At 43.1% G+C, this 24,679-nt stretch overlaps 1 protein-coding gene across 4 annotated transcripts in view; it reads left to right on the top strand.

Moving 5' to 3' along the window:
- ARHGAP26 (Rho GTPase activating protein 26) overlaps positions 1–24,679 on the top strand; it is a 489,482-nt gene that overhangs the window by 451,218 nt on the left and 13,585 nt on the right. Inside the window, exons 21-23 of one of the 4 annotated variants that reach the window (XM_069592301.1) lie at positions 16,450–16,560; positions 16,696–16,725; positions 22,839–22,930. In XM_069592301.1, coding sequence (XP_069448402.1) covers positions 16,450–16,560; positions 16,696–16,725; positions 22,839–22,930 — 233 coding nt within the window. Of the gene's footprint in view, positions 1–16,449; positions 16,726–22,838; positions 22,931–24,679 lie in introns of all 4 variants that reach the window. The other 3 variants (XM_069592302.1, XM_069592300.1, XM_069592303.1) reach the window with 3 other exon arrangements.

The raw sequence follows: 24,679 nt of genomic DNA on the forward strand, positions 1-24,679 counted from the left end.
GTTGGACACGACTGAGCAACTGAACTGAACTGAATACATGACATATTTGCCATGTCAAAAATAATAATAAATTCCATGAGAATAAATCAAAAATTTTATAGGAACAAAATAATTCCTGGGAGGAGGAGAAAAAGGATAAGTCTATGCAGAATACCATTTTGTCCCTATAAGCCTTGGTAACAATAAGGAGGGGAGCTGGCAGAGGTATAATGTGAGCCTCGGGGGATGATGTTATAGAGAGCTTACCAAGAATACCTTTGTATGTGAATTAACATGAATATAGTGACAAAAAGTGAGTAGAACTTCAGAGGTGTTATACCTCTCTTTCATGTAGTGAAAGAGAGATCCAGAAAATGGAGGTGTAATAACTAGGGTGTCTAGCTTTGTGCTTGGTCCTGTAGAGGTCTGGGAGATATGGCAGTTCCCACCAGAGAAGACACATCTCCAGGCTGATTGTTGGTTGGTTTGGGATTTATGTCTTCTGAAAAGGAACGAGCAACATACTTTCTTTAAGGTACATAGAGACTTCATTGAAAAGGCACACATTTATTTCCCCCAGCAGAACGACTTTCTGGCTTTACCAGGAAACAATTTCTTGCAGAAAAACTATGTCTTGCTGTTATTAGTCACTACTGGGAATTCTGTTACTAGCCACTACTGGGCTTCCCTTGTGGTTCGGCTGGTAAAGAATCCACTTGCAATGTGGGAGACCTGGGTTCGATCCCTGGGTTGGGAAGATCCCCTGGAGAAGGGAAAGGCTACCCACTCCAGTATTCTGGCCTGGAGAATTCCATGGACTGTATAGTCCATGGGGTCGCAGAGAGTCGGACACAACTGAGCGACTTGCACTTTCACTGGGATTTCTGCTACAGCCAAGCCATTAGATTTGCTACTAATCTTCTTTCAGTAGTTCTTCCCTTCAGAATGGGACCCTTCCCATTAAGTTCACATGGCGTTCCAGGGAAAGGCTCTCTGATTAAGCAGAGAGACTGTGAGCGTGCTTAGGAGGGATTGGAATTTGGTTTTTTAAAATCCCAAATGGTTAAAATAAAAAGATGCCGTGATCTTTAAGAGAAGGAGCCTTGAACATTCTCCTATGTGGATGTCTCAGCTGAGATGTTACTCCTGAAAGAAGCAGCCCCATCCTTGGAATCCGGTTCACCCCACCTGCTCTTTCCCGCTTGGCACTCGTCGTCACACTGTTTGGTATTTTCTTCATAGCTCTTGAAGAAATGATGTGCTGTTTACTTGTTTGTTAACACACACACACACACACACACACACACACACGAGAATAGTGTTCCTAAACAATTTTAATCACTTAAGTGATCAAAATATTGTCATTAAAAAAAAATATTTGGGGTAAGTACCTCCAGTATGTATTTGTTGGTTTTATTTATTTATAAAGTATTTACCTATCTTACTAATTGTTTTACACATGTCAGAAAGCATATATAAAATAAAAATCTTATAAGGATCAGATGAAGAATGCAAGTGGAAATTTTGATATTTTCCTCCACCCAGCCTGTGCTCTCATAACCTGCCTTGACCTTCTCTGTGAGTGAACATAAGGTGTCTAAGAGCAGAAACCTTTTTCCCCTGTTTTCTGCTGTGTTCCCAGTGCCTGCAAAAGTACCTGCCATGTAGTAAGTGTGGAGGAAGTATTTGTTTAGTAAATATTTATCATTGGATAACAAATAAGATTAAGTCGTAATTTACTCTGCCAGGCTTTGAATAGCTGTGGTTTTACAGCATCTGTGCAGGGCAAGGTGGTAAAAACCCTGGGTTTTAGAATCAGAATGCCCTCCTGATACAATATGTGCTGAATAAGGGATTTACTGTAATGATTCAAATCCTTCACCAAAGAGGTAATTACAACTTCCTTGATAAGAGCAGAGCTCAGGCAGGCAGACAGGTGGTTTCGAGTTTCCCTTATAACAGATGGCACAAATGGACCAGCTTGAGGCTTTTTGAGGAAATTTGCTCATAAACAGCCTTAAAAAAAAAAATATATATATATATAGTGTGTGTGTGTGTGTGTGTTTTCCAACACATGCTTTCTAAATAAAGTGGAAAGGCTGCAGAAGACTGAGGACAAGAGCACATATTATGAAGGATGCTGTGAGGAACAGGCCTCTTTTGGTTTGCCTGAGTGGCAGGAGCAGCGAGCCTGGCATGCAAGACAGGGACTCTGCGCCCCATGGAGGCTCACTGTGCTGAGAAGGTGCCAGAGTGCCCACTGTGGTGAGCCTCCCCATCTAGGCACCCTTTGTTTGTTTTTTTCCTCTAGCACCGTGAACTGTATTATTGCCTTCTCCTGTAAGTTGAAATATCTTTTTTTTCTTTTTAAGGAAAATCTCTGTTGGTTCATCTCAAGATTTTTTTTTTTTTAAACACCAGGCAGATGGCATAGTGGCCAAGATTTAGGGGTAGTTTCAAATCTCAGCTCATCCACTGATTAGTTAATTGACTTTAGGCAAAGATCCTTCAGTTTTACGAACTTCTGTTTCATCATCTGAAAAATCAGAATAATAGTACCTGTCCCTGTGATTGTTTGGAAAAATTAAATAAGGTCATGCCTCCCAAAGCTTGGCAGAATTACTGGTATATACTAAGTATTCAATTAAAGTTAGTATTTGTTACCATCTTCTTTCACCTTCCTTTTGGCTCACTATAAACATCTGCAGATGAAATAATCCAGACACAAAAGATCACACATTGTAGGACTCAGTTTTTTATATAATGTTGGAAAAGGCAAATGTCTAGCGATTGAAAGTGGATCAGGTTGCCTGTGGCTGGTTACAGGAGCAGGGCTTGGCTGCAGGTGGCAGGAGGGACCATGGGGGGCTGATAGAAACATTATGGAACCAAATTATGGGTGATTATTACACAGCTCTCTCCATGTTGTACATTTACAATGGATAAATTTCATAGTATGTGAATAATCCCTCAATAAAACTACCTTTAAAAATCCTGCTCTCCCAGGGATGCAAAACAGTAAGTAAATGTTGACTTGATGGTAACAATAGTATAGACAACTAATAATCAAAATTAAGAGAAGAAAAATATTAAATGACCATCACCACCTTGCCTGAAATAGACGTACACATTTTGTATTAGCTGATTTTGCTCTTTGGAGTTATTAAGTAGGTCTTGGGAAAATATATGCTGCATTTCTGCAAAAGCAAATGAGAAGATTGGTAACTGAGAACAGAAATGTTCAAAATGTGAGCCTTGTGGCACTGAGGTGCTTGAAAGTTTTAAATGGTGCCTGGACAGCCTTTTCTTCTTCATTTTAACAATAATGAGGCTTAATTATTTAGAGTGGATTGACATAGTTGTTCATGTGTTATTAAAAAGAACAATGTAGAGAAAAATGTTAAAATACTTCATATTTATATTATATTTTGTTCAGTCACTATGTTGTATCTGACTCTGCAACCACATGGACTGCAGCATGCCAGGGAAGTCTATGTCCTGGAAAACTATCTCCTGGAATTTGCTCAAACTCATGTCCATTGAATCAACAGTGCCATCCAGTCGTCTCATCCTCTGTCATCCCCTTCTCCTCATGCCCTCAATCTTTCCCATATATAATATATAATATTATGTATGCTACATTATATATTAAAACACATACTATGGTGAAAAGATAGGAGGCTGGGTCACAGATGACTGAGTTTAGGCAGCACTACACAGTAGTCAGAAGGAAAAACACCACAAGTGAGCAACCAGAATTACAGACTGAGACACAGGAATCCTTCAAGTCTAGACCAACATGCCTGTCTCCCTCCCCTCCAGGAACAAAATGTCTGAAATACCCCTTATGTGGTACTTGTTGGGCATAACCACCCTAGACAAGCAAACAAGCAGCTGTGCATAGAGCTGTCACGACAACACTGAAGTGAGAGCTGTGCTTTTTTGTGATATTCCAATGTCTGGCTTCCTTGGCTACCAAAAGTCTTACCCTGCACTTCTGGTGGATCCACAAACCTTTACTAGTTGCTTTGATCCTGTGGAGTTTTTGGGGGGTTTTTGTTGCTGTTTTCAGCCTTTTAGATATTATCAATTCCAAAGAAACTGACTAAGCACTCACAGTTTACAAGAGCTACCAGAAGAGTAGCATAACTACAGTGCAAAGTGGGGTCAAGACTAAAGAGAAATAGTCCTTAAGGATTCAAAAGAGAAAGACCTTCCTTTGCTGTGATAACAGAGAAGCCTCGGGAGGTAGTTCAGACTTATATGGACTTTGAATGGTAGATGGCAGTAGTTAGTGGCAAGGGAAGAGACCTTCCAGGGGAGAAAAACATCATCAGCAAGAACATGGCAATAGAAAGCTTACAGCATGCCCACGGCACAAGTAAATCAGTTTGACTGGAACAGGGGTTGGAGAACGATGGCCCATGGTCCAAATCCAAGCAGTGACCTTGTTTTTCTTTGTTTGCTCTTATTTCTACTTTATGGCTCATGAAGTAAGAATGGTTTTTACATTGTCAAACTGCTACATTTAGAACGTTTATGTAACTATGTAATAACCATAATTTTGCCTCTTGTTCTACAAAGTCTAAAAAATATTTACTATATGACCCTTAAGAAAGTTTGCTGACTTGGAGCAAGTAATGACTCCAAAGAAGAGCACTGAGGATGTCTTGTTAAAGACATTCAAATGACAGGAACCCAAGTAGCCTAGGGAAAAAGTGGAAATCATAAGCTTACAAGTTTGGAAAATCTCAGAGTGAATCTAACTTCGAGCACAATTGAATCCAGGAGCCCAAATTATTATTTTAGTTGGCTCCTTTTCCCTCTTGTAAAAAAAAAAAAAAAAAACAACTTCATTTGCAGAAAGATGTTTGCCATGTAATAGGAAAAAAGGGCTCTCTGGTCATCCTTAAGCCAATACATTTAGGTTTTGCATTCATGAAGAAGAGCATTCATATATTAGACCCCATGAATGAACTGTAATCAGTTACCTGTCCATTCTTCACTCACTGTAGCCAGAAGGAAGGAGGTCCTCTGATTGACTAGCCTAAATCACATGCCTGCCCCTGCAGTAGCATCGGTAGGACCCTGGACCCTCCTGTATTGCTTGGGGTCTAGAAGAACTTCTCCAAATGAACCAGAAGAAAAGGAGATGGAAAACTGGTGGACACAAGTAAGTTGTAATTACACATTCCACTCTAGTAGGGCAAGCAATGTATTCTACATGCAGTAGGTATTGGAGAGTTAATGAGTGGGAAACAATGTTCATTGAACAACATTCAACAAGTTGTTATTAAGCTATGTGTTTAGGAGGTTTGTGTGGTTAGGATAGATTAGATAGGGTGGATTGAAATGGTAAAAGATAAAGAAACCGGGCTAGGGATTTTAAAATAGTCAAGGTGGGAAGGCTTTGGTCTTCACCCAAGAAGCAGTGGGGAATCATTGAGTGTTTTATGTAAAGAAATGATATGATCAGACTTGCATTTTGAAATGATCACTAGAAATGGTTCTTTTGGGTTAAACATCTATATTGAAAATCTTGTTGACATTGTTTGTTGGCTTAGTCACTCATAAACTGTTCAGGGTAAATTTGGATCTACCTCAGATCTGAAAAAATAGAAATTTCAATTTTGTGAGATTAGAACTAATGGTATTTTGCTGTGTCTGTTTTCATTGACTTCTCAGTGGGTGTTTGCTTTTGGAGTATAAGAACTAGAGAATATAAAAATCATTTTCCTTCAGTTTGTTTTTGTTCACAGATGTTAAACCTCTTTTTTACCACTGGAAAGGGTGACTTTGCTGGAAAATCATTTAAAGTTTTTTCCAGTCAAGTCAATAAGCTCCCCAGAAGCAAACGAACAAGGGGTGAAAATCACTGTGAACCTGGTGAGATTGCATTTCTTCATTGCTGCCCGAGCCAGCCATTGTGGAAAGTGAGCGTGGTCGAAGGGAGAAAGTGGGTTTTGTGCATGGTCACATCTGTGAAGCAGGGGCAGGGGTGGAAAATACAAATGGAGTAGGGAAGACATTTGAGGAGGTTAAAGTCATCTCAGAGACAATTTTCCACATGTTTAGACTAAAGAATAAACACTAGAATTTTAGGGAAGCCAGCTATTTGCTTGGGAGGGGACAAGCAATGTCCAGTGGCCTTCACATTAAAGTCCACGCCTCCTTATCTCTCTGTTTCACGCGCCTTTCACGATATCCAGACCAAGCATTGTACTGTGTAGTGTAATTTAATTGTCCTGGATATTATCTTCAACAGAAGTGCTTTTTCTGTTGCTGAGAATTGTGGACATAGCAAAATATTTTAGACTCCTTTTTCAAGGAATCCTCTTTCCCCAGGGTTACTGTTAAGCTGAAGTACCTTGGGCCACCTCTGCTAATTTTAGATATTCCTTTGTTTTCATCAGTGGACATTTAGATTCTTATTAAGTCCTTTTACCTCCTTTTCCTCTCCCTAGTCCAAACAGGAAATATTCCCTGAAAGCAGACTGCATAGAAAGGGATGCCAGATGGCCAATGACTTGAGGCAGTGTTGTTAACTTGTTGTCCGGCCAACTCAGAATGCGACATTGGAGATGTCCCCCTCCTGGGGGGAAGGAAGACACCGTTGATTTACTGTAATAACTTTACCTTAAAAAAAAAAAGGTCTCTAGAGCAGTCAACACAATTTTTCAGTGAGAACAGAGGATGGAAAATTTAGTCCTTGCATATGGAGGGGCACTCAGTAAATATTTGTTGCTTGTATTTGACTGAAAAAGAAGAGAAACAGTAAAAACAGTTGGGAACTGCCAACTGTATTATGCAACCTAAACCACAGATTGGTGTAACAAAGACAAAATTGTCATTTTGCCCTTTTTAAGCATCCCTCCTCTAAAGAATAAAAGTAGCCATTTGTATGATTAGGGAGAGCATTTCTTCTATTAACATGTATTAACTTTTTGATTTTAAATGTAACATATTAATTGTAGAAAATATGGAAAACATTTTAAAAGCACAAAGAATAAAAATCACCCAGAGAATGCTATTAATATGCTTACTGTCCGTAGGTATGTCTTAAGATAGACGTGTACATATTTTTTATTACATAGAAGAGTGCATGAGACATATACAACTTCACAAATTGATCTTAAGCAGTTGCCCCCCAGGTAAGAAGTACAATGTTGCTGGGACCCAACAACTCTCACTTTCTCCTTCCCTCTAACAAGCCTTTCCCTCTCTGTGGATAACTACTAGTCTGATGTTTATTGTAATCAATTCCTTGCTTTTATTTATATTTTAGCTCTTCAATACAAACTCTGGGGGGCTTCCCTGTTGGCTCAGACAGTAAAGAATCCACTCACAATGCAGGAAACTCAGGTTTGATCCCTGGGTCAGGAAGATCCCCTGGAGAAGGGAATGGCAGTTTTTATTTGCAATAGTAAGGTCCCATGAAGTCACTGCAAACACTGAATTAGCAAATATCTAACTATTGCTCCTATAGGAAATACAGGATTAGGTTCCTACAGCCTCTGTTTACAATGTTTTTTTGTCAATTTATTAATCCATAACCTTGTTTTACATGGATTTCTATTTAAAGACACTTTGTTTAATATTACTATTGATTCATTAGTATTCAGCTCAGGACCAGCAGGGCTGTAAGTCATACTGAATAAAGCTTCTTAAGCACGTGTATTCTTTGTGAGGCATATCCCAGCCTTCTTGTACATAGAGTCATTGCAGAGCTGGAACAGAAGGCAGAGCATCCCTTTATTCAACCTCAGCTGAGAATGTGCATGTTGGGTGACTGAAGGTTTTCATCACTCCATATGTGTCCACAAATGACTATGAAAGCACTTTGAGTATTGATTCTGGACTTACAAATAAATTTTAGCAAATAGGTGAATTCACGACTGCAGATCCACAAATGACTAACTTATTTAGCGCATCCCTAAAATGCAACATTTTGTTTTATTACTTTGAGTCTGGCTTCTTTTGCTAAATAGTTTTAAAAGTCATTCTTGTGTAATAGCTATAGTTTATTCATTTATTTTCACTATAGTAGAATGAACAATTGTATTAATATACTAAAACTGTTTCTGCATTCTGCTTTTGCTCAACTTTTAGTTTGTTTTGGGGCTTCCCCAGTGAGTGGCTCAGCAGTAAAGTATCTGCCTGTAATGTTGGAGATGTGAGTTTAATCCCTGGGTTGGGAAGATCCCCTGGAGGAGGGCATGGCAACCCACTCCAGTATTCTTGCTGGGAAAATCTCATGGACAGAGGAGCCTCGGGGGTGGGAGGTAGGGAGCAGGGACCACAGTCCATGAGGTTATAGAGTTGGACACGACTGAAGCAGCTGACCATGGTAGCTTGTTTCCAGTTTTTGTTTTTTACAGATAAACTGCTCAACACATTCTCATACATGTCTTTTGGTACACACATACACACTGTGCTGTAGGGTACACATCTGGGAATGAACTGCTGAGTCACAGAGAGTGGTAAATTTTTGTACCAACCTGTTGTCCAAAGTGAGTAGAGCAGTTTACAGCCATCCTTCAACAACGTATAAGAATTCCAGTGATTCCACTTCTTGTAAACACTTGGTATTTTCAGCGTTTTGATGTTAGCTGTCTTAGTTGTTCTGGTAGGTGAGCAGGATCATCCCCCTGTGGTTTTAATCTATGCTTCCTGCATTACAGAAAGTGTGAGCACCTTTTTTTGCAATTTCTTTTCTGAAATCCCTGCCCAAATGTCTTGCCCATTTTCGACTTGGTTGTCTGCTTTTTCTTACTGATCACGATCAGTAGGAGTTCTCTGTATAGTCTTGTGTGTGCTCTTTTTTAATGTATTTATATGTTGTAGACCATCTTTTGCTGTCTTTTAACTTTGTCTTTTGATACGTAAAAGTTCTTATTTTAATATAGTCATATATATCGATACTTTGCTTTTATGCCCTATTGGATAAGTTTCGATCCCAAGTTCCCAGAATTATTCCCTGTTTTATTGTTTGCCTTTGGCATTTAGACCTATAATCCGCTAGGAAACTATCTGTTAGGTATGATATGTGGAATTGATCGTGTCATTTTTTTCTGTATAGATATTTGATTATCCTAGCACCTAGTGGAAGAGTGCTTTCCATTAGTATTATAAAGTAATATAGGCTCATGATTTAAAAGCTCAAAACAGTATAAACAAGTGTAAACGTTTAAAAAGTGAATGTCCAGTCCATGCCTGTGGACTCAGTCCCCATTCTTAATCCCCTGAGGCAGTTACAGTTTCTTGCCTGTAAATTTTAAGAATAGTTTAAAGAACCCTAGCATTAGAATGGTGGCTTTAAGGCAAACTTAAGTTGTGCCTCAGGACAGAAGATCGAATCTAGTGTCACTATCACTTTTCTGTTTGTTACGGTGAATGCACTTGTCTTTGCAGTATCTTCATAGAGAATGACAGTTGTATTGCACTCAGTTTAAGACAGTAAGGAGATACTTGGATTTCTCTGCAACCACTTCAGTCTTATGAAATAGCAAATGTTACCTCATGGATCCTTTGAAGTGCTCCCAAAATGTTTCTGAGTTTCATTAAAAATAGCTTCATAAATTGTGAGGTTATTTAGTTGAAGTAAATACATTTTAAGAACCAATTCTGATGTAGCTAAAATGCAATTTTGAAAAAGATTGAGGGGCTTTAACAGAAAAGAATACTCCCCTTGGTAAGTTCTGTGCAGTGTAGAGCACACTGTCCCGTTTGCCCTGCTGGTCCTTTTTCTCTTGAGGGTGTTCCCCTGCATGGAGTAACTGAACTCAGATCGTTGTCTTTTTACTTACATTTTACCATTGCATCTTTACTTACAATCCAGAGTTTTGTCCTCTACCTCGTATTTCTTTATTATTCTATGTGAGAAGGTTCAAATGATTGGCTTCAGAGAACCTTGAGGATAACAGATTCCCTATTCCAAGATTTTGGATTTCATTTAATCACAGAATTATATGTCTTTCCCAAAATATTCCATCTGAATTTGACACTTGTTTGGAACTTTAGAAAAATAATTTTTTAAGCTAGAAAACAGAGCTGCTGCCCTGTAGACTAGTCAAGCTCTTTTAAAAGCAAATTATTTAAAAACCATTTTAAAAGCAATTGCATATAATTGCTAAGGCCTTAAGGGGATTTCACCAGCCAGTCTCATTAAAATAAGAATCAGGACTCTGTTACTGTCTGAATAAAAATATGTATTAAATTATATTAGATGAAGGGAAAAAATCTGTAAATACTGTGTATACTTGTAAGAGTCAGAAAAGAATACAGAACAATGCATCTTGGGGGCTTGTGGTTTTCCTCTTGTAAAGTTGTGTAGCACATACTGAAGATTCAGGATGTAGACAAGATACACGTAAAAAATATGTTCAAATTTCCAACAAATAGAAACTGGTTTTTGTGTCATCTGGGGCTTCCCAGCTGGTAGCTCAGTGGTAGAGAACCGTCTACAGGAGGAGGTGATGCAGTGCAGGAGACAAAGGAAACATGGGCTCTATCTCTGGGTTGGGAAGACCCCCTGGAGGAGGAAATGGCAACCCACTCCAGTATTCTTGCCTGGAGAATCCCATGGACACAGGAGCCTGGCAGTCTACAGTCCATGGGGTTGCAAAGAGTTGGGCACGACTGAGCGTCTGGGCACTTTGTATCATTTACTCTGATTCACCACTATCCAGTTTACTGGTATTCCTTTTGACCCTGTTTTCCAACTGAAGTTTGATTTTCCTTCTGTTTTTATGGCACTTTAACTGAGGACATAAAGAGATATTTTCCAAGGAAGAAAAATTCCCTAATTTGGGATTAGATTAGATGGGACTTTACAAGTTTTCATGGGATTTTCTCTTGTCTCTCATTATAGGAGGAAAGAGAAAGAAATGCAGGCCTCCTGCCTTGAGTTTAATAGCACCATCTGCTCCAAGCCTAATGGGAAAGGGGGACTGAGGGAGCAGTCAGTCCAGGCCTGAGATCCATGACCCAGAACCTGGCCTATAGGTCACAGACCACTGCCTGGCAGAGAGATGTCAATGTCGATTTTGTGAGCTCTCCCTAGTACACTGCCAACAAGACACTCTTTGGCTCCCCTATGTACCTCATCCCTCCAAGTTAGTCTTGTCTTTGAGGATCCTACACTAAACCAACCACCCACCACTCCCCGTCTCTCTTGGGTGAGCCACACCACATGGCCAGGGGTCCAGCACCCCCCAGGCTGCAGTAGTCTGGCTCTATCCATCTGCTTGTCTCCTTTCCCACTCGTCCTTCTTGGCAGAATGCCCTTTAGAAAATTAAACTTTGCTTCCAGATAGAAACAACACAGGAGAGGAATTGTATTCATTTTTCTGGAAATGCTAGGAAAGAGAAGAGGCCAAGGTAACTTTGTGGACTGGATGGGGGTGGTGGGGAAATCCATCTGATTTTTCAAATTGGTAATTCTCTGTGCTGGTGGGGCCATGGTGAGAGGGAAGGGGCAACCCCCATATGCTATTGGGGGGAATGCAATTCAGTCTAAACTTTCTGCAAAGCTGTTTGCTAGGATGTATCAGGATCCTTAGAAAAGGCTCCTAGCCTTTGACCCATTAATTTAACTTCCAGAAATTTATACTTAGGAAACAACTGGAGACAAGCAGTGGTCTGCTACAAGACTGTGAATTGCAGCACTACTTCTTATGGCTGAGGGGGGATACTAGTTCGAATGTACACAATAAGAAAAGAGTTTCATAAATCAGGCCATACCATACAGTAGACTCCCCTGTAGGTCTGAGAATACTCTGGGGGGTTGTAGAAAGGCCATCAGAGGGTCATCTGCTAAGATTGTGGTTTTGAAATTATTTTTCTATCCTAACATCAGTTTCTTTTTAGCCTCATTAATGAGGAAAGAGTTTTATGATTTTTGGAATATATCAAAGGTTAGTTAATGACAACAGAAAATGCTTACATGAAAAAAGCATGCTACTATGTATGTAATATTATCCACAACACTCCCCCTCTCCGAGAAAAGTGAAAAAAATTGCCAAGTAATTATCAGTGAAATAAATTATGTATGATTTTACTGCTTTTCTTCTGATACTTTTTCATTTCTTCATCATCTATAATTTTGTATATCAGAATTAAAGAAGACCAGTTTTCTTATTGATGGTCAACTGGCTGCTTATCTTATACCAGCTCAGGATTTTCCACTCCTGTGCTTTGGAGCCACGAGAGGGTCTGCCACATCCGTGATCAAACTGGGAGCCTGCTGGGGCAGCCCTGTCTACAGCCCAGTAGGCATGCCCTGGCTGGTATATCAGATGCCCCATCAGTCAAGTGAGTCACCACAGAAGGGTGTCAAGCTGATGATATTACCACACAACTGTACTTGAACTCTCAGCCACATCCCAGCATGATGCCAGGCCTTTGAGCCTTATCTTCCTAAACCATTATTTCTTCCCTGTCCAGTGAATGTCACAGGGACTGGCTGGGCTATATGACTCCTTTTGAGGACACTGTGGATCAGCAAACTAAAGCTGATGCAAGTCTCCAGTTGAATCAAAACCAGACCAGCAAATGTTCCTTAAAGTTTAAGCTGTTGTTGCTGTACTTGGGCCTTGATGTGGGGGGCTGGCAGAACCCCAAGAATATTTAGGGAGAAAAATGTGCTAGGGCATTCAGCTGGACTCTGAGGTTGTGAAGAGGCCTTCATAGATCAAGTGCTAAGAGTGTAGTTATAAAATTATTTTCTTCTAACCTAACATCAATTATTTGTTATCTTTGGCCTCATTAATGGGAATAGAGTTTGAGGATTCAATATTGGAGATTTCAGAGCCAGTAATACCAAAGCTGGCCAGTTTTAGTTTGTTTTGTCTTAGGTTTTTTACCATTGCTGTTGTCACTTTAAGTAACCTATAGCCAGACACTTCTGCGGTCAGAGGTTAAGATTATACAAATAGTCTTTGGCCATTATCGTCATCCCTGTGCATCTTATTTTCCACCTATATGTTCTCTGGGTTGCATCAAAACTGATATATAATGTGCTCTATATTTCTCGGAGGAACATTTATATGTTTATGTCATTCTGTTGCTACCAGCATCAATCATTGTGGTATATAAGAGTGTTCAGTAGTATTGTTGACATTTGGTTTTGTTAATGTGACTCTGGAGCACAAGCAAAGTGTAATTTCAATCAGTTTAAAAATCATAGAAGTACTGTGGAGTGTACATTTTATTGTTGTGCTAAAATGTAGTGGTAATAAGTTCTAAATTGGAGTTATTTTATAGAAAATAAATGTTATTGCTATAACTAAAATGCAAGCCAACAGATGAAAATCTGCTAGTTGTTAAAAAGCACAGTTAATAATACTATGGCAGTAGACATGGAGATTGAAGAGTAACTTCTTATGATCGTTGTGATTGTCCTGCGTTGCAACCATTGTTGTTGTTGTTCAGTCACCCAGTCGTGTCCGACTCTTTGTGACCCCATGGGCTACAGCACTACAAGCCTCCCTGTCCGTCACCATGTCCTAGTGTTTGCCCAAGTTCATGTTCATTGCTTCGGTGATGCCATCCAGCATTCTCATTCTCTGATGCCGTCTTCTCCTTCTGCCCTCAATCTTTCATAGTTTCAGGGACTTTTCTGTTCACATCAGATGACCAAAATACTGGAGCTTCACCATCAGTCCTTCCAGTGAATATTCAAGGTTGATCTTGTTTAAGATCAACCATAACCCCAGATAATTTCAGCCATGAACTGAGTCACCAAGAACCACTTAGATATCCAGGGTTGTGTTCATAGACTATGTTCCCAGCTATGCCTTTAACCAAAGGAATGATTCTTGGTACAGTTGAGGTAGGAAGCTGGAGGGATTTCCTGCTTATTGTTGTTTAGTTGCTGAATCATGTCCGACTCTTTTGTGACCCCCATGGACTGTAGCCTGCCAGGCTCCTCTATGCATGGGATTTCCCAGGCAAGCATACAGGAGTGTGTTGCCATTTCCTTCTCCAGGGGATCTTCCTGACCCAGGGATTGAACCTGCATCTCCTGCATTGGCAAGTGGATTCTTTACCACTGAGCCACCAGGGAAGCCCTTCCTACTTATAGAAGCCAGTCCAAAAAAAAAAAAAAGTCTTAAGAACTTTCAAATTATCCTCTGCTGCCTGCTAACCAAAGGAACAGATTTGTTCAGGCCTCTGGCCTGGGTTGCTCTCATAAACCTCCAGACTGTCGCTGGTTGGAACCTGAGTTGCCAGGCTAGGCTGCAGTTGGAATAGCCAGGCCTTGCTCACTGGGTCATTACCTTGTGGGAGGGTGAATGGTTGTGGGAGGAGGACTAGGGAATGCAGGGCCTCTCTTACCAGCTGCTCTATGGATTAACTAAGGACTGACTACCCAGTGGAAATAAGGCAGCACTCCCTCCCAGGACCCAAGACAGAATCAAGTGTGGGAACAGGTATTAAACTAATCATAGAGTAACTGATCCCTTAACTAATGAAGTTTACTTACTATCTTATCTTATAGTTGTTTTTTAATTTGTCTCATCTCGTGAAATACACTGTATGCTCTGCAAGTCAGAGACCTTGGTAAATGCTGAATTGTATTCCATTTATTGTCTTGATCACACTGTGTGTCCAATAAGTTAGTCATTGCTGGAATAATTGAGAAGAGAAGAGTCATACTCTTCAATTGTAATCTCTTCTATTATATGAATTCCATCTGCTGTATGAATCTACCAGATGGAAGACTGGAGGCAGGATTGAGTATTTTGTTGGGATTTACAATGTGTTGAGTCTATTGGGTCTGTTGCTGCATTCCCATTTTCCCTTGCAAATGTGATAGGCATCTGAAGGAAACTCATAAATCAGTGGTTAAGAAGGTTTCTGGTGGATCTATAAAGAAGCCTGGCATAGCCTAGAGGACCAAAGCAAGTCCTACCACCCAGCAGCAATGCACTATGGCAGCAAGAGCCCTGTGCTTGGATTGGATTGAACCTCAGTCCTGACACTTACAGCCTGAGTATCTTTAGGTAAGCCTCAAATTGGCCCAAGTTCCCATACCTATGAAATGGGAATTATAATGCCTCTTGGCTAGATAGTTGGGTTAAAGGGGATTCGTTAATTTAGTGAATAATAATTTATTGAAAACCTCTTAGGCACTATTTTAGATGTACAGCAGTAAACAAAACGAACAAAACTCCCTGCTCATAGATTTTATGTTCTAGAAGCAAGTACCCATAGTGGCATTTACTAAATGTTTCATTCAGTTAGTCTGAGGATATTCAATGAACTCACACAGTGGGATTTTACTGTACATTTCTGTAGGAATTTATGTTACAACTGTAGATAATTAAGGCCATTATTGAGTCTCTCATCTGAGTTGAAGATATCTCATTAAGTAGGACATTTATGTGTTCTTGCTAAATCCTGGAATGTTTAGACAGTGTGTTCCCTGGAATTGGATTCGTACAGTGCTTGGGTCAGAAAGGCCAGCTGCCGTCCAGGGCTGCAGGTGGTGTGGCTGGGTGGTTTCTGCGTTGTTTTGGTGTTTGTGCTATCTATGACTTAATGCAATTTTACAGAGTTGCTAGATGTTTGTTTGTATAATTTGTGAAATAAGTCAAAGGGCTAGCATGACTACTTAAAAGCCACCAACCATGTTTTAGTGAATGATTTCAACCTTTCCTGTCCAGTTTTTTGATCAGCCACCCAGCAAAGAACAAATTGACAGATTTAAGCTTTCAGTTCATTTTTACATTGCCTTCCATCTGGGACTTTTTCTTCAAGCATCAAAATGCCCAAAATCATTGAAAAGAGAAAGAATAAGCCTGGAAGGCAAACCTCCGAGGGGCCACGGGGTGCTGCACGCAGTCGTGTGCCCTCTCCTGGGAGGTGTGTGTGCAGACCCATCCTCCACCTGCGATCACTGTCCTAATGCAGCCCTTCTCTGGGTCTCCAATGGCATACAGCCCATTTAGTTAAAAATGTAAACAGGAAATCGTTTTCTGGCGGACTGGCCTGTGTGGCTCCCCCCCACCCCCGCCCCCGCCAAAAAAAAGGTCATTTTTGCTGAGACACAACTTTCGAAACCCATAGTGGTGGAAGCTGGAGGCTGGTTATAAGCTAGCCCTGCCCCAGATGGAGGTCAGTGATAGGATGTGTGTGCGGGAACCCGTGGATGTGGGTTCAGGGCATTTTTCACTGATGGCCAAAGGCACAACAGACAGGACTGCGGAAGCTCCTATCACCTAGAAAGCAGTTGTTCTGCGGGGCGAAGAGACATGTTAACACCCCGAGGAATTCCAGAGCAGGCATAACTTGGAAGACACGGGGGTCTGGTCTGGAGAAATGTGCCTTGGCGCTGAAGACGCAGTCTGGGTTCAGTGCCCCTCCCGTCTCTCCAACTCCCTGTTGCTCAGCCTCCTCTGACCCTCCTGTGCTCCTGCTGTGGTTTCCCTGTGTGCTGACGAGTTTTTTGGTGGTTATGTCTTGCAGCCCCCCGAATCCAAGCCCAACTTCACCCCTCTCGCCATCTTGGCCCATGTTCTCGGCGCCATCCAGCCCTATGCCCACTTCATCCACGTCCAGCGACTCATCCCCCATCAGGTCTGTTGCAGGGTTTGTTTGCTTTTTTGTTGCTGCCGTTGTTCTCTCATCGGCTTGGTCCTCTCTTCATGCAGTGTTCAGCCTCCTCGTCAACTTTGTTCCCTGCCATCCAAACCTGCACTTGCTTTTTGACAGGCCAGAAGAAGCAGTTCGCGAAGACTCCAGGTAAAATCACGGATGATGATCACTCTGTTCCTGCTTATCCAAAGCTGGTCAGGGATTCCAGCCTCAGAGACCAACTGGGAGGGACCATTTGCATGAACAAGCATGGCATTTCTCGTGCCCCTCTGAACCCTTCCTCCAGTTCCTGAATTTATCTGTGGTGCCTAGAGTTTGGGGAGAGAGTGCTTCTTGAAAGGGCTCTTGTTTAGATTGCTCTCTGAATCAGGAGGCTCTCTGTGCTTTAGCACAAGATAATTTCAAGGGGAACAGTGCTGAGACACGTGCCAGCCTTTTCTTCCCTCATTTTTATCAGGTAGCATCAGGCAACATTTATTCGTGGAGTTGGGTTTTTGGCCATGAATATTGATACCTAGATGATGAGACCCAGACCAGTTAGGAGAGAGACAAATATAATACAGAATAAATTGTTCCTTACCTTCCATGCAGTCCCAGGAACCCTCATGCTCCCAGCCTGCGTCTGTCTCCAGGTGTCATAAACCCTTAGCTCTTATGGGAACAGGTAAAACCTCTTTCTGAGGGTTGACCTAATTCCTCCCTCCAAGGCCCAGGCTGTAGTTTTTCCCTGCTTTGAGGACATGCAGACTTAATTCTTTGTATCTGAGTTCTTTGGAAAAAAGAAGCTGTTTAAATGCTACAAAAAAATTCATGAGGATTCTGCAGAGTCCCTCTGCTGTGTATGTCCCCAGCATGTGTGTATCTTGCAGTGATAGGCTCTGCTTTCAGACAGCCCAAACACAGAGCCTAATTATAAGCTTCATCAGTACCTCAGGCCGTGGCAGTGTTTTCTCATCCATCTTTTACTCATAGCTGGTTTTCTCCAAAGGGGAGGCCCAGCAGAGAGGCTTAAATAATCGATAAAGCTGTGTCTCACTTTAAAAAAAAAAAGAAACACCATGCTATTTATATATATGTACAAGTCGCTCAGTCGTGTCCGACTCTTTGCGACCCCATGGACTGTAGCCTGTAGCCTATCCGGCTCCTCTGTCCATGGGATTCTCCAGGCAAGAGTGCTGGAGTGGATTGCCATTTCCTTCTCCAGGGGATCTTCCCGACCCAGGAATCGAACCCGGGTCTCCCGCATTGCTGGCAGACGCCTTACCGTCTGAGCCACCAGGGAAGCCCCACATACATATGTGGGTGCTCCCCGGTAGCACAGTGGTAAAAGTCTGCCTGCCAGTGTGAGAGGTGTGGGTTCAATCCCTGGGTCAGGAAGATCCCCTGTGGTAGGAAATAGCAACCCACTCCAATATTCTTGCCTGGAAAATTCCATGGACAGAGGAGTCTGGTGGTCTACAGTCCATGGGGTGGCAAAGAGTTGGATACAGCTGAGCGCGTGCACACACACACACACATACACACACACAGGCACACACATTACTTTATTCTCCTCCAGGCACTTCCATACCTATCATTTCATTGTATCTTCACATGAGAATGAGAGAAGAAATGGCCTGAACCGTATTACAGAGAAGGAAAACTAAGGCACAGAGAAGTGGCTTGCAGTCACATGGCTCATGAGGTCCAATCCAGAACTCAGGACTTCTTGCCCTCAACCAGCACTCTTTCCTCCAAACACATGGGTAGCCCCAGATTTGAGTTTTCATGCTTCCCAGCCCGATAGCCTGGCTTGCTTTCCTAGGTTTTATGTCTAGCTTTTTCCTTTAAAATGGGAAAGAGAGAGCTTTTCACTATATCCTTTTATCCTCACCCTGGGAATAAGGTAAAAATTCAGATTATACTTTTCTTGACACTCAGATTATCTCCTACTTGTTTCTTAGGTACATTCTGGGAGATGTTAACTTTATAGGACACCAGATATATGGCTTGAATTGTTCTGGTTAGGTCATTGATTGCCCCATGAAGACCTGAACCAGAGCCAAAATGTGGCTCCTTCATTTTGATCAAAAGAAAGTAAAATCTTCAGAACATTGGCCCTTGAATAGAATGGGTTGGGGGGACTCAGGACAGTAGAATAATTCAGCTAAAAAAGACTGAAATGTGCTCTGCTTTGACGGTTTTCATTTTTCTATATCTCTAAGCTTTGGGGCCCTATTGCCTGTCCGGTATCTCCACCTCTCTACTCCTGTCACCCAGGAATTTCCAGGTTTTACTCTTTTAGCTTTTCCTTTTCCAGAGTATTTCCAGATTGGCAGAGGACAGTGGCAGCAGAATCTGCACACCCCACGTGTCTGGGTTCATGGTTACTCAGGCCCATTCACTCTGGCCGTTGTTGTAATGCACCATTTGGATGATGCTGTTGCACAGCCCTGTAGGACGCTGCCATTTTGAAATAGGCAAGACAGAGTAGGACTTAGAATTGGCTATCATTGAGCTGACCATGTGTGCCAAAGTGAGCATGGATGGGGACACAGGCGGGGAGCCAGCGAACAGAGGGCAAAAATCCCGAAATTGCTGTTGCAATATGCAGCCAAGAGGTGGGGGCATATACCCATTATTCAGGTCCAGTGAACCATTCCCCCAAATGCACTTTCAGAACATGAAGTTCCAGATTTCCTTCCCTAGACAGAGCTTTTAAAAATAAAAACGTAATTAGACCTAATGAATGGGCCCATGAACTTCTATATAAACTTCTCTGGAAGAGGTTTGGTCCCCCCTCTTCAAAGCATTGCTTTGCTTGTTACTTCAAGCTCAGGAATGGAGATGCCTTGCACAGCACAGCAGAGAAAGGGGACTGGAGGAGTGTTCCCTTTACTTTCACTTGCACCCCTAGAAAAGCTCCTCACCAAATTCCTAACTTGGAATCACACAAGGGCTCCTGGAAATTAGGCCAAAATGATCAGACTATTGCATCTCGCCAGTCTAGCTGAGCCCGCCTCCCTGGACAGTGCAGATAGTGGGTTGTCATTTTGCAGAGCTTGCAAGGGCAGTTGAGGGAAACTCCTCTGAGTGCTTTCCTGGCCCTGTGCCATGCTCAGAGGCGAAAATTAAAAATGAACTAGCAGAAGGTTCCAAGCTTGTTTGTGCCCTTGAAGGCCCCACTGAGGTCTGAAGGGCACCATCGCAGAAGAGTCACAGGCACCCCAGGCTCTCTGTGTCCAGGGTAGAGGTGCTCTGCAGAGAGTAGGGAGCAGAAGAACCAAAGTGGAGATCTTGTATTTCTTTAATCAGAGCCAAAGCCTGCAAATAAAACCTGTGTGCCAACAGGATCTGTTTTGGTAGAAACCCTACCTAATGCAAACTGCTCAAGGCTTTTGATAAGGAGAGAGTGTGACATGGGACTCTTTGGGACTCAGTGGGACTCAGTCTAGCAAATTCTTACAAACAGAAAACTTTCCCCTGCGTAGGCTGCCAGATTTAGCAAATAAAATGAAGATTCAGAATATCCAGTTATATTTGAATTGTAAACCACAAACGTTTTTTTAAGTATATCCTGTGCAATATTTGGGCCATACACTAAAATAGTATCCCTCGTCGATCTGAACTTCAGATTTAACTAGCTGCCTCGTGTCTTATTTGCCAGCCCTCGTCTTGGGGAGCAGGAGTAGTTCCTTTTAGAAGCAGCCCTTGTATCCTTTCTCCCATTCTTGGTGCACGTGCCATGGAGGTAGAAGGAAGCCCTCTTGTAAACTGTCAGTCACCTCTTAATTTGAAACAAAAGCAAGATTCTCTCCTGAACTTTGTTCTTATATTTAATATGCTGCTTTATTGAATGTTATCGTTATTAAATCCCCCAAACCAGATATTAGTGAAAAATTTACTCCTCTTGAAAGACAATCTTAGGCATCTGAGGTATTCCCCCTCTTTCCTTCCTGTCAGGTACTCCAGCTGATTTCCCTGGCTTGTCCCTGTTTTGTCCCATTCCTTGTATTTGAGGAGGTTAATAAGTAACCTCTATGAAAACCCAGCCAGAGAAGCCTTGCCTCAGATGATTTTTGCCTCACCTTTTATCTCCCCGTCCCTGGTCCCTGGCCTCTCCCCCCACCTGCCCCGTCCTCCAGGGACAATGACCCTGGCTCATGGCCACTGCGTTCTCCTTCCATGTTCATGTCATTGCAGGCTTCCCTTGCCTGTCTGTTCAGAATTTTGGTTGTTTTAACACTTTTCACAAGCAGATGGTCTCTGCTCCCCATTCCATCAAAAGCAAAAAAAAAAAAAAAACAGCAAAATAAAACAATAAAACTTTAATCCCACATTGGCTGTTTGGCCGTTGGTGGTCAACACATAGACTTGGTTTTGTTAGATTCACAGCCTCTGCCCCTTGTCCTGAACTTAATCCTAACACTAATGATAATTATGTAGGAGGAGCTGGTTTCCAGCTGGAGCTGATACATTCTAAAGGCTCTTCCTCCTTCCACTCCCAGCAAACCCACTTAATGTTCTCCCACTTGCCCAGTTTCCTCCCACCCGGTTATTTCCTGGTTACTAGAAGACCAGAGAAAACACCAGTAAACTGCACCTCAGCAACAAATTCTGAATAGCCATTTATCCACACAATAGACCTGGTACGTCACCTTTCCTTCAGTTTTCATGGAACCAAGACTAAAAGTTTTAAATGCTTGGCCATTGTATAGGTTTCCAAACATCGATGATGCCTCTTTCCCAGAGGGAAGCTGGACTTAGTGACTCCAAGAGTAACAGTTCTGTAGTGATTGAAAATGCCCTGCTCCTTCTGATCATGTCAGATTACCTGAGACCATTCCTCTACTAAATCTCACTCAGTGACTCGAAATGGAGGTTTAGCCTCCCTGGGTCCTTGAGGCCCTTCATTAGCCAAATAAAGGTAAAGCAAATAATACATATCTCTTGAATAATTGTCTAACCCAGACGACTACTTGCTGTTCGGCTACTCTACCCTGGAGCCCCTAAATATGCTTCCTTAGATAGCTTAGAAGAAGAAAGAGGTTGCTTTCAGCAAATGAAGAGCCAGCCTTTGACTGCTAAACATCCATTTTCTTATGACCTTTGAGAAGTCATAGATCCGTTGGAACTGGTTGGATATCAAAACAAAAATTGATTTAGCAGTGCTCGCAACTTGTACTCTAGAACATGGGCTCACAAACTGTAGCTACTGGGTCAGATCCAGCCTGCCCCCTGTGTTTGATAAGCATAAAGTTTTGCTGGAACACAGCCAAACTGTTTCATGTACATCTTGTCTGCGGCTGCTTTCATGCTACAGTACAGAGTTGAATAGAAGCAGCAGAGACCGTATGGCCCATGAAGCCTAAAATTTTTACTGTCTAGCCATTTACAGAGGGAGTTGGCCAACCCCTGGTCTAGAAGAATGGTTCTTAGCCATCGTTGCTCATGAGAGTCACTTGGCGAGCTTTATAAAAATACTAATGTTGGTATCTGCACGTCAGGGTGGAACCCAGACATCTGCATTTTTTGAAGTGATTCTGATTCACGAGTGTCAGCACTCCTTGAATGAGAAAGGCACAAAAAACTGCCACAGTGTCCCTTCTCCCTTCTTCATCCCCACACACGTATACACACGTATGCTCGTATACACACACGCGCACGCGCGCAAATGCACAGATGTGCTCATGCCCACACCTTGTCTGCTCCCCGCCCTGCCCTGCCCTGCCCTGGGGGTCTGGGAGTTCCAACTCTGGAATCCTGCTCCACCAGCCCAGTGAAAAAGAAGTAACATCTGCAAGAGCTAACGTCAGCCTGGGCCTGGAGCCCAGACCCATCTTTGCTTGAATTTCTCCTTTTCAACTCCTTGAGCATTGCGGCTTTTAGCAGGGTCTGCTGGGAGTGTCCTCAAGAGCAACTTGGAAGCTCTTTTCCTGCCTTCACTTCCCTACTCCCCAGCTAGTCCTACTCCCCATATGGGGCCCAGCCTGCCCTCCCAACTTTTCAGCTCTTGTGACTCCCAGGTCAAGTTTTGACTTGGCACAAGATGACCCCACAAGAAGAGTGTCTTTCCCGGGCTCATGGCTCTTCTCTGCCTATTTCTTGTTTTTACTCTGGTGACCTTTGTGACTTTCCTACCTCATGTTTTGCCATCTGGCTGCCTTGTCAGGCTCTTCCCACAAGAGAGGGCTAGGCCGCTTGCAGGGAAGGGGAAGAAGAGAGATGAAATATCTTGCAGGAGGTTTTTTAAAAATGCTCATTAAACTGTTTTCCCCCAGCACACCATTCCGGAAGGCAAAAGCCTTGTATGCCTGCAAAGCAGAACACGACTCCGAGCTCTCATTCACAGCAGGGACGGTCTTCGATAATGGTGAGTTTTTCAAATAAATAACTGGAGTTGTCAAAGTTGCTTTCTGCTGCTGCTGCTGCTGCTAAGTCGCTTCTACCTAAGGAAAATTTCCATAGAACAGGTAAGACTGAAAAGGACTGTGGGTGTGTGTGGTGGGCGGGGGGGGTCTTTTCCCACAGTGGGAGAACAGCGGCAGAGCTCAAGGAGTCACTGTCAAGAGAGGAGAGTGGAGTCGCCTCCTCACGGAGACAGGGCGGTGTCATGGAGACATCATGGGCATTGAATGTGATGGTCCGTGCACAGGCTTTGAGCATCAGGGGGCTGGACAGGGCAGGGAGACAAAGCAGTGGAGAACAGAAATCCTGCAAGGGGGCAGAAGCTCTGGGTGGGGGGCTGCGGCTGCAGGATCTATGCCTGTCTTCTGGGGTTCCAGGGGATTCACTGTCCATGGCAGGTGAGGCCGGTTTCTGAGATGGTCTGGTAGGCTTGGGGCATCGGGTGAGCTCAGGGCAAAAAAGCTGTGCTGCGTCCCTTCTCGTCCTTCCCGTGTTGCCGGGAGCGGGAAGTTGACCCCAGAGTCAAACCACCCCTGCCAAGCGCCAGCTGTCCTGCACAGGCATTCCTGCAGGAAAATGGATACAGGCCCCTGCCCCAAGGGCCTCGGGCTTGCTTGATACAACATTTCCTTGTTGCATTTGTTTGTATTCCTCCCTCAAAAAAAAGGGAATATTTTTTAAGATGAAAATTGATGAAGTTGATGTCCCAATGTGTCATAACTTATTATTGGCCTTGAGAGAAAAATCAGGATTCTGGGGAAAGGCCCAAGTTTCTGTTGTGGCTGAGATTTCCCCAGATGTAGTTCTCCTTGGGGGTTAATCCCTCTAGATGCCTGGGTGAAAGGGTCTGTTTGTTTTGCTCAAAGGAGGAAGCAAAAACCAGCTGCCTGGTTTCAGGAACTGGACATGCTCTGGGCCTCCCTCCTGGACCTCAGGTGGGCCGGGGGCAGAGTTCCCCAGCAGGGGTGAGTGAACACTGCCCCCTGCTCCCTCCCCGTCCTGATCACACAGTCCTGCCTAGAGCTGGACCACACCTCCTACCACCTGCCAGAGACCTGGAAACGTGGGACTGCCAGGGCTCCTGTGTAGCAATGAACAGCCTGAACTTGAGATTCAGGCCACTGTAGCGCAATCCCTGGCTTGATCACTTGCTTCTGTGTGGCCTCAAGGAGTGACTTAACCTCTCTGCTCCTAAGTCCTCTCTGTCATAGAAAGAGAACAGATGGATGTGAGAAAAGATTGAGATAGTGTGCATGACCTGTTTAAAGTAGTACTCAACACACACGAAGCTCTCAGTGTCTTGCTGTTGCTATGATCATCATAATTTCACTACATCTGTTTTAGAAAAAGACCCTGATGCTCTTATCATTCAGAAGGACAGTTTTTCTTCTTAGCTGCTAGTACGACCCAGCTCTGGCTTGCTCAGCTGGGCTGTAGGTACTGCACCTCAACACCCCGGATCCTGGCTTTCTGTAAGGGCCTTGAGGTCCCAGCCAGAGCAGAGATGGGCTCCTGGGGACCAGCCTTGAGTGCCTCCATATGCAAGGGGGCTTCCCCACTGTGTGGCCAGCCCCTGCCTTCGGCACGGCAGAGATAATGGTCAGGCTTGAGTAGATAAAATGGGAAACAGGTCACAGAGCACCTCGGGAATTCCCGGGTCACATTTGGTGGCCCTTCATCTGAGCCAGCAGGGCTGGGGGTGAGCCCACAGCAC

This window comes from Ovis canadensis, chromosome 5 (assembly GCF_042477335.2).
Source record: "Ovis canadensis isolate MfBH-ARS-UI-01 breed Bighorn chromosome 5, ARS-UI_OviCan_v2, whole genome shotgun sequence".
NCBI lineage: Eukaryota > Metazoa > Chordata > Mammalia > Artiodactyla > Bovidae > Ovis > Ovis canadensis.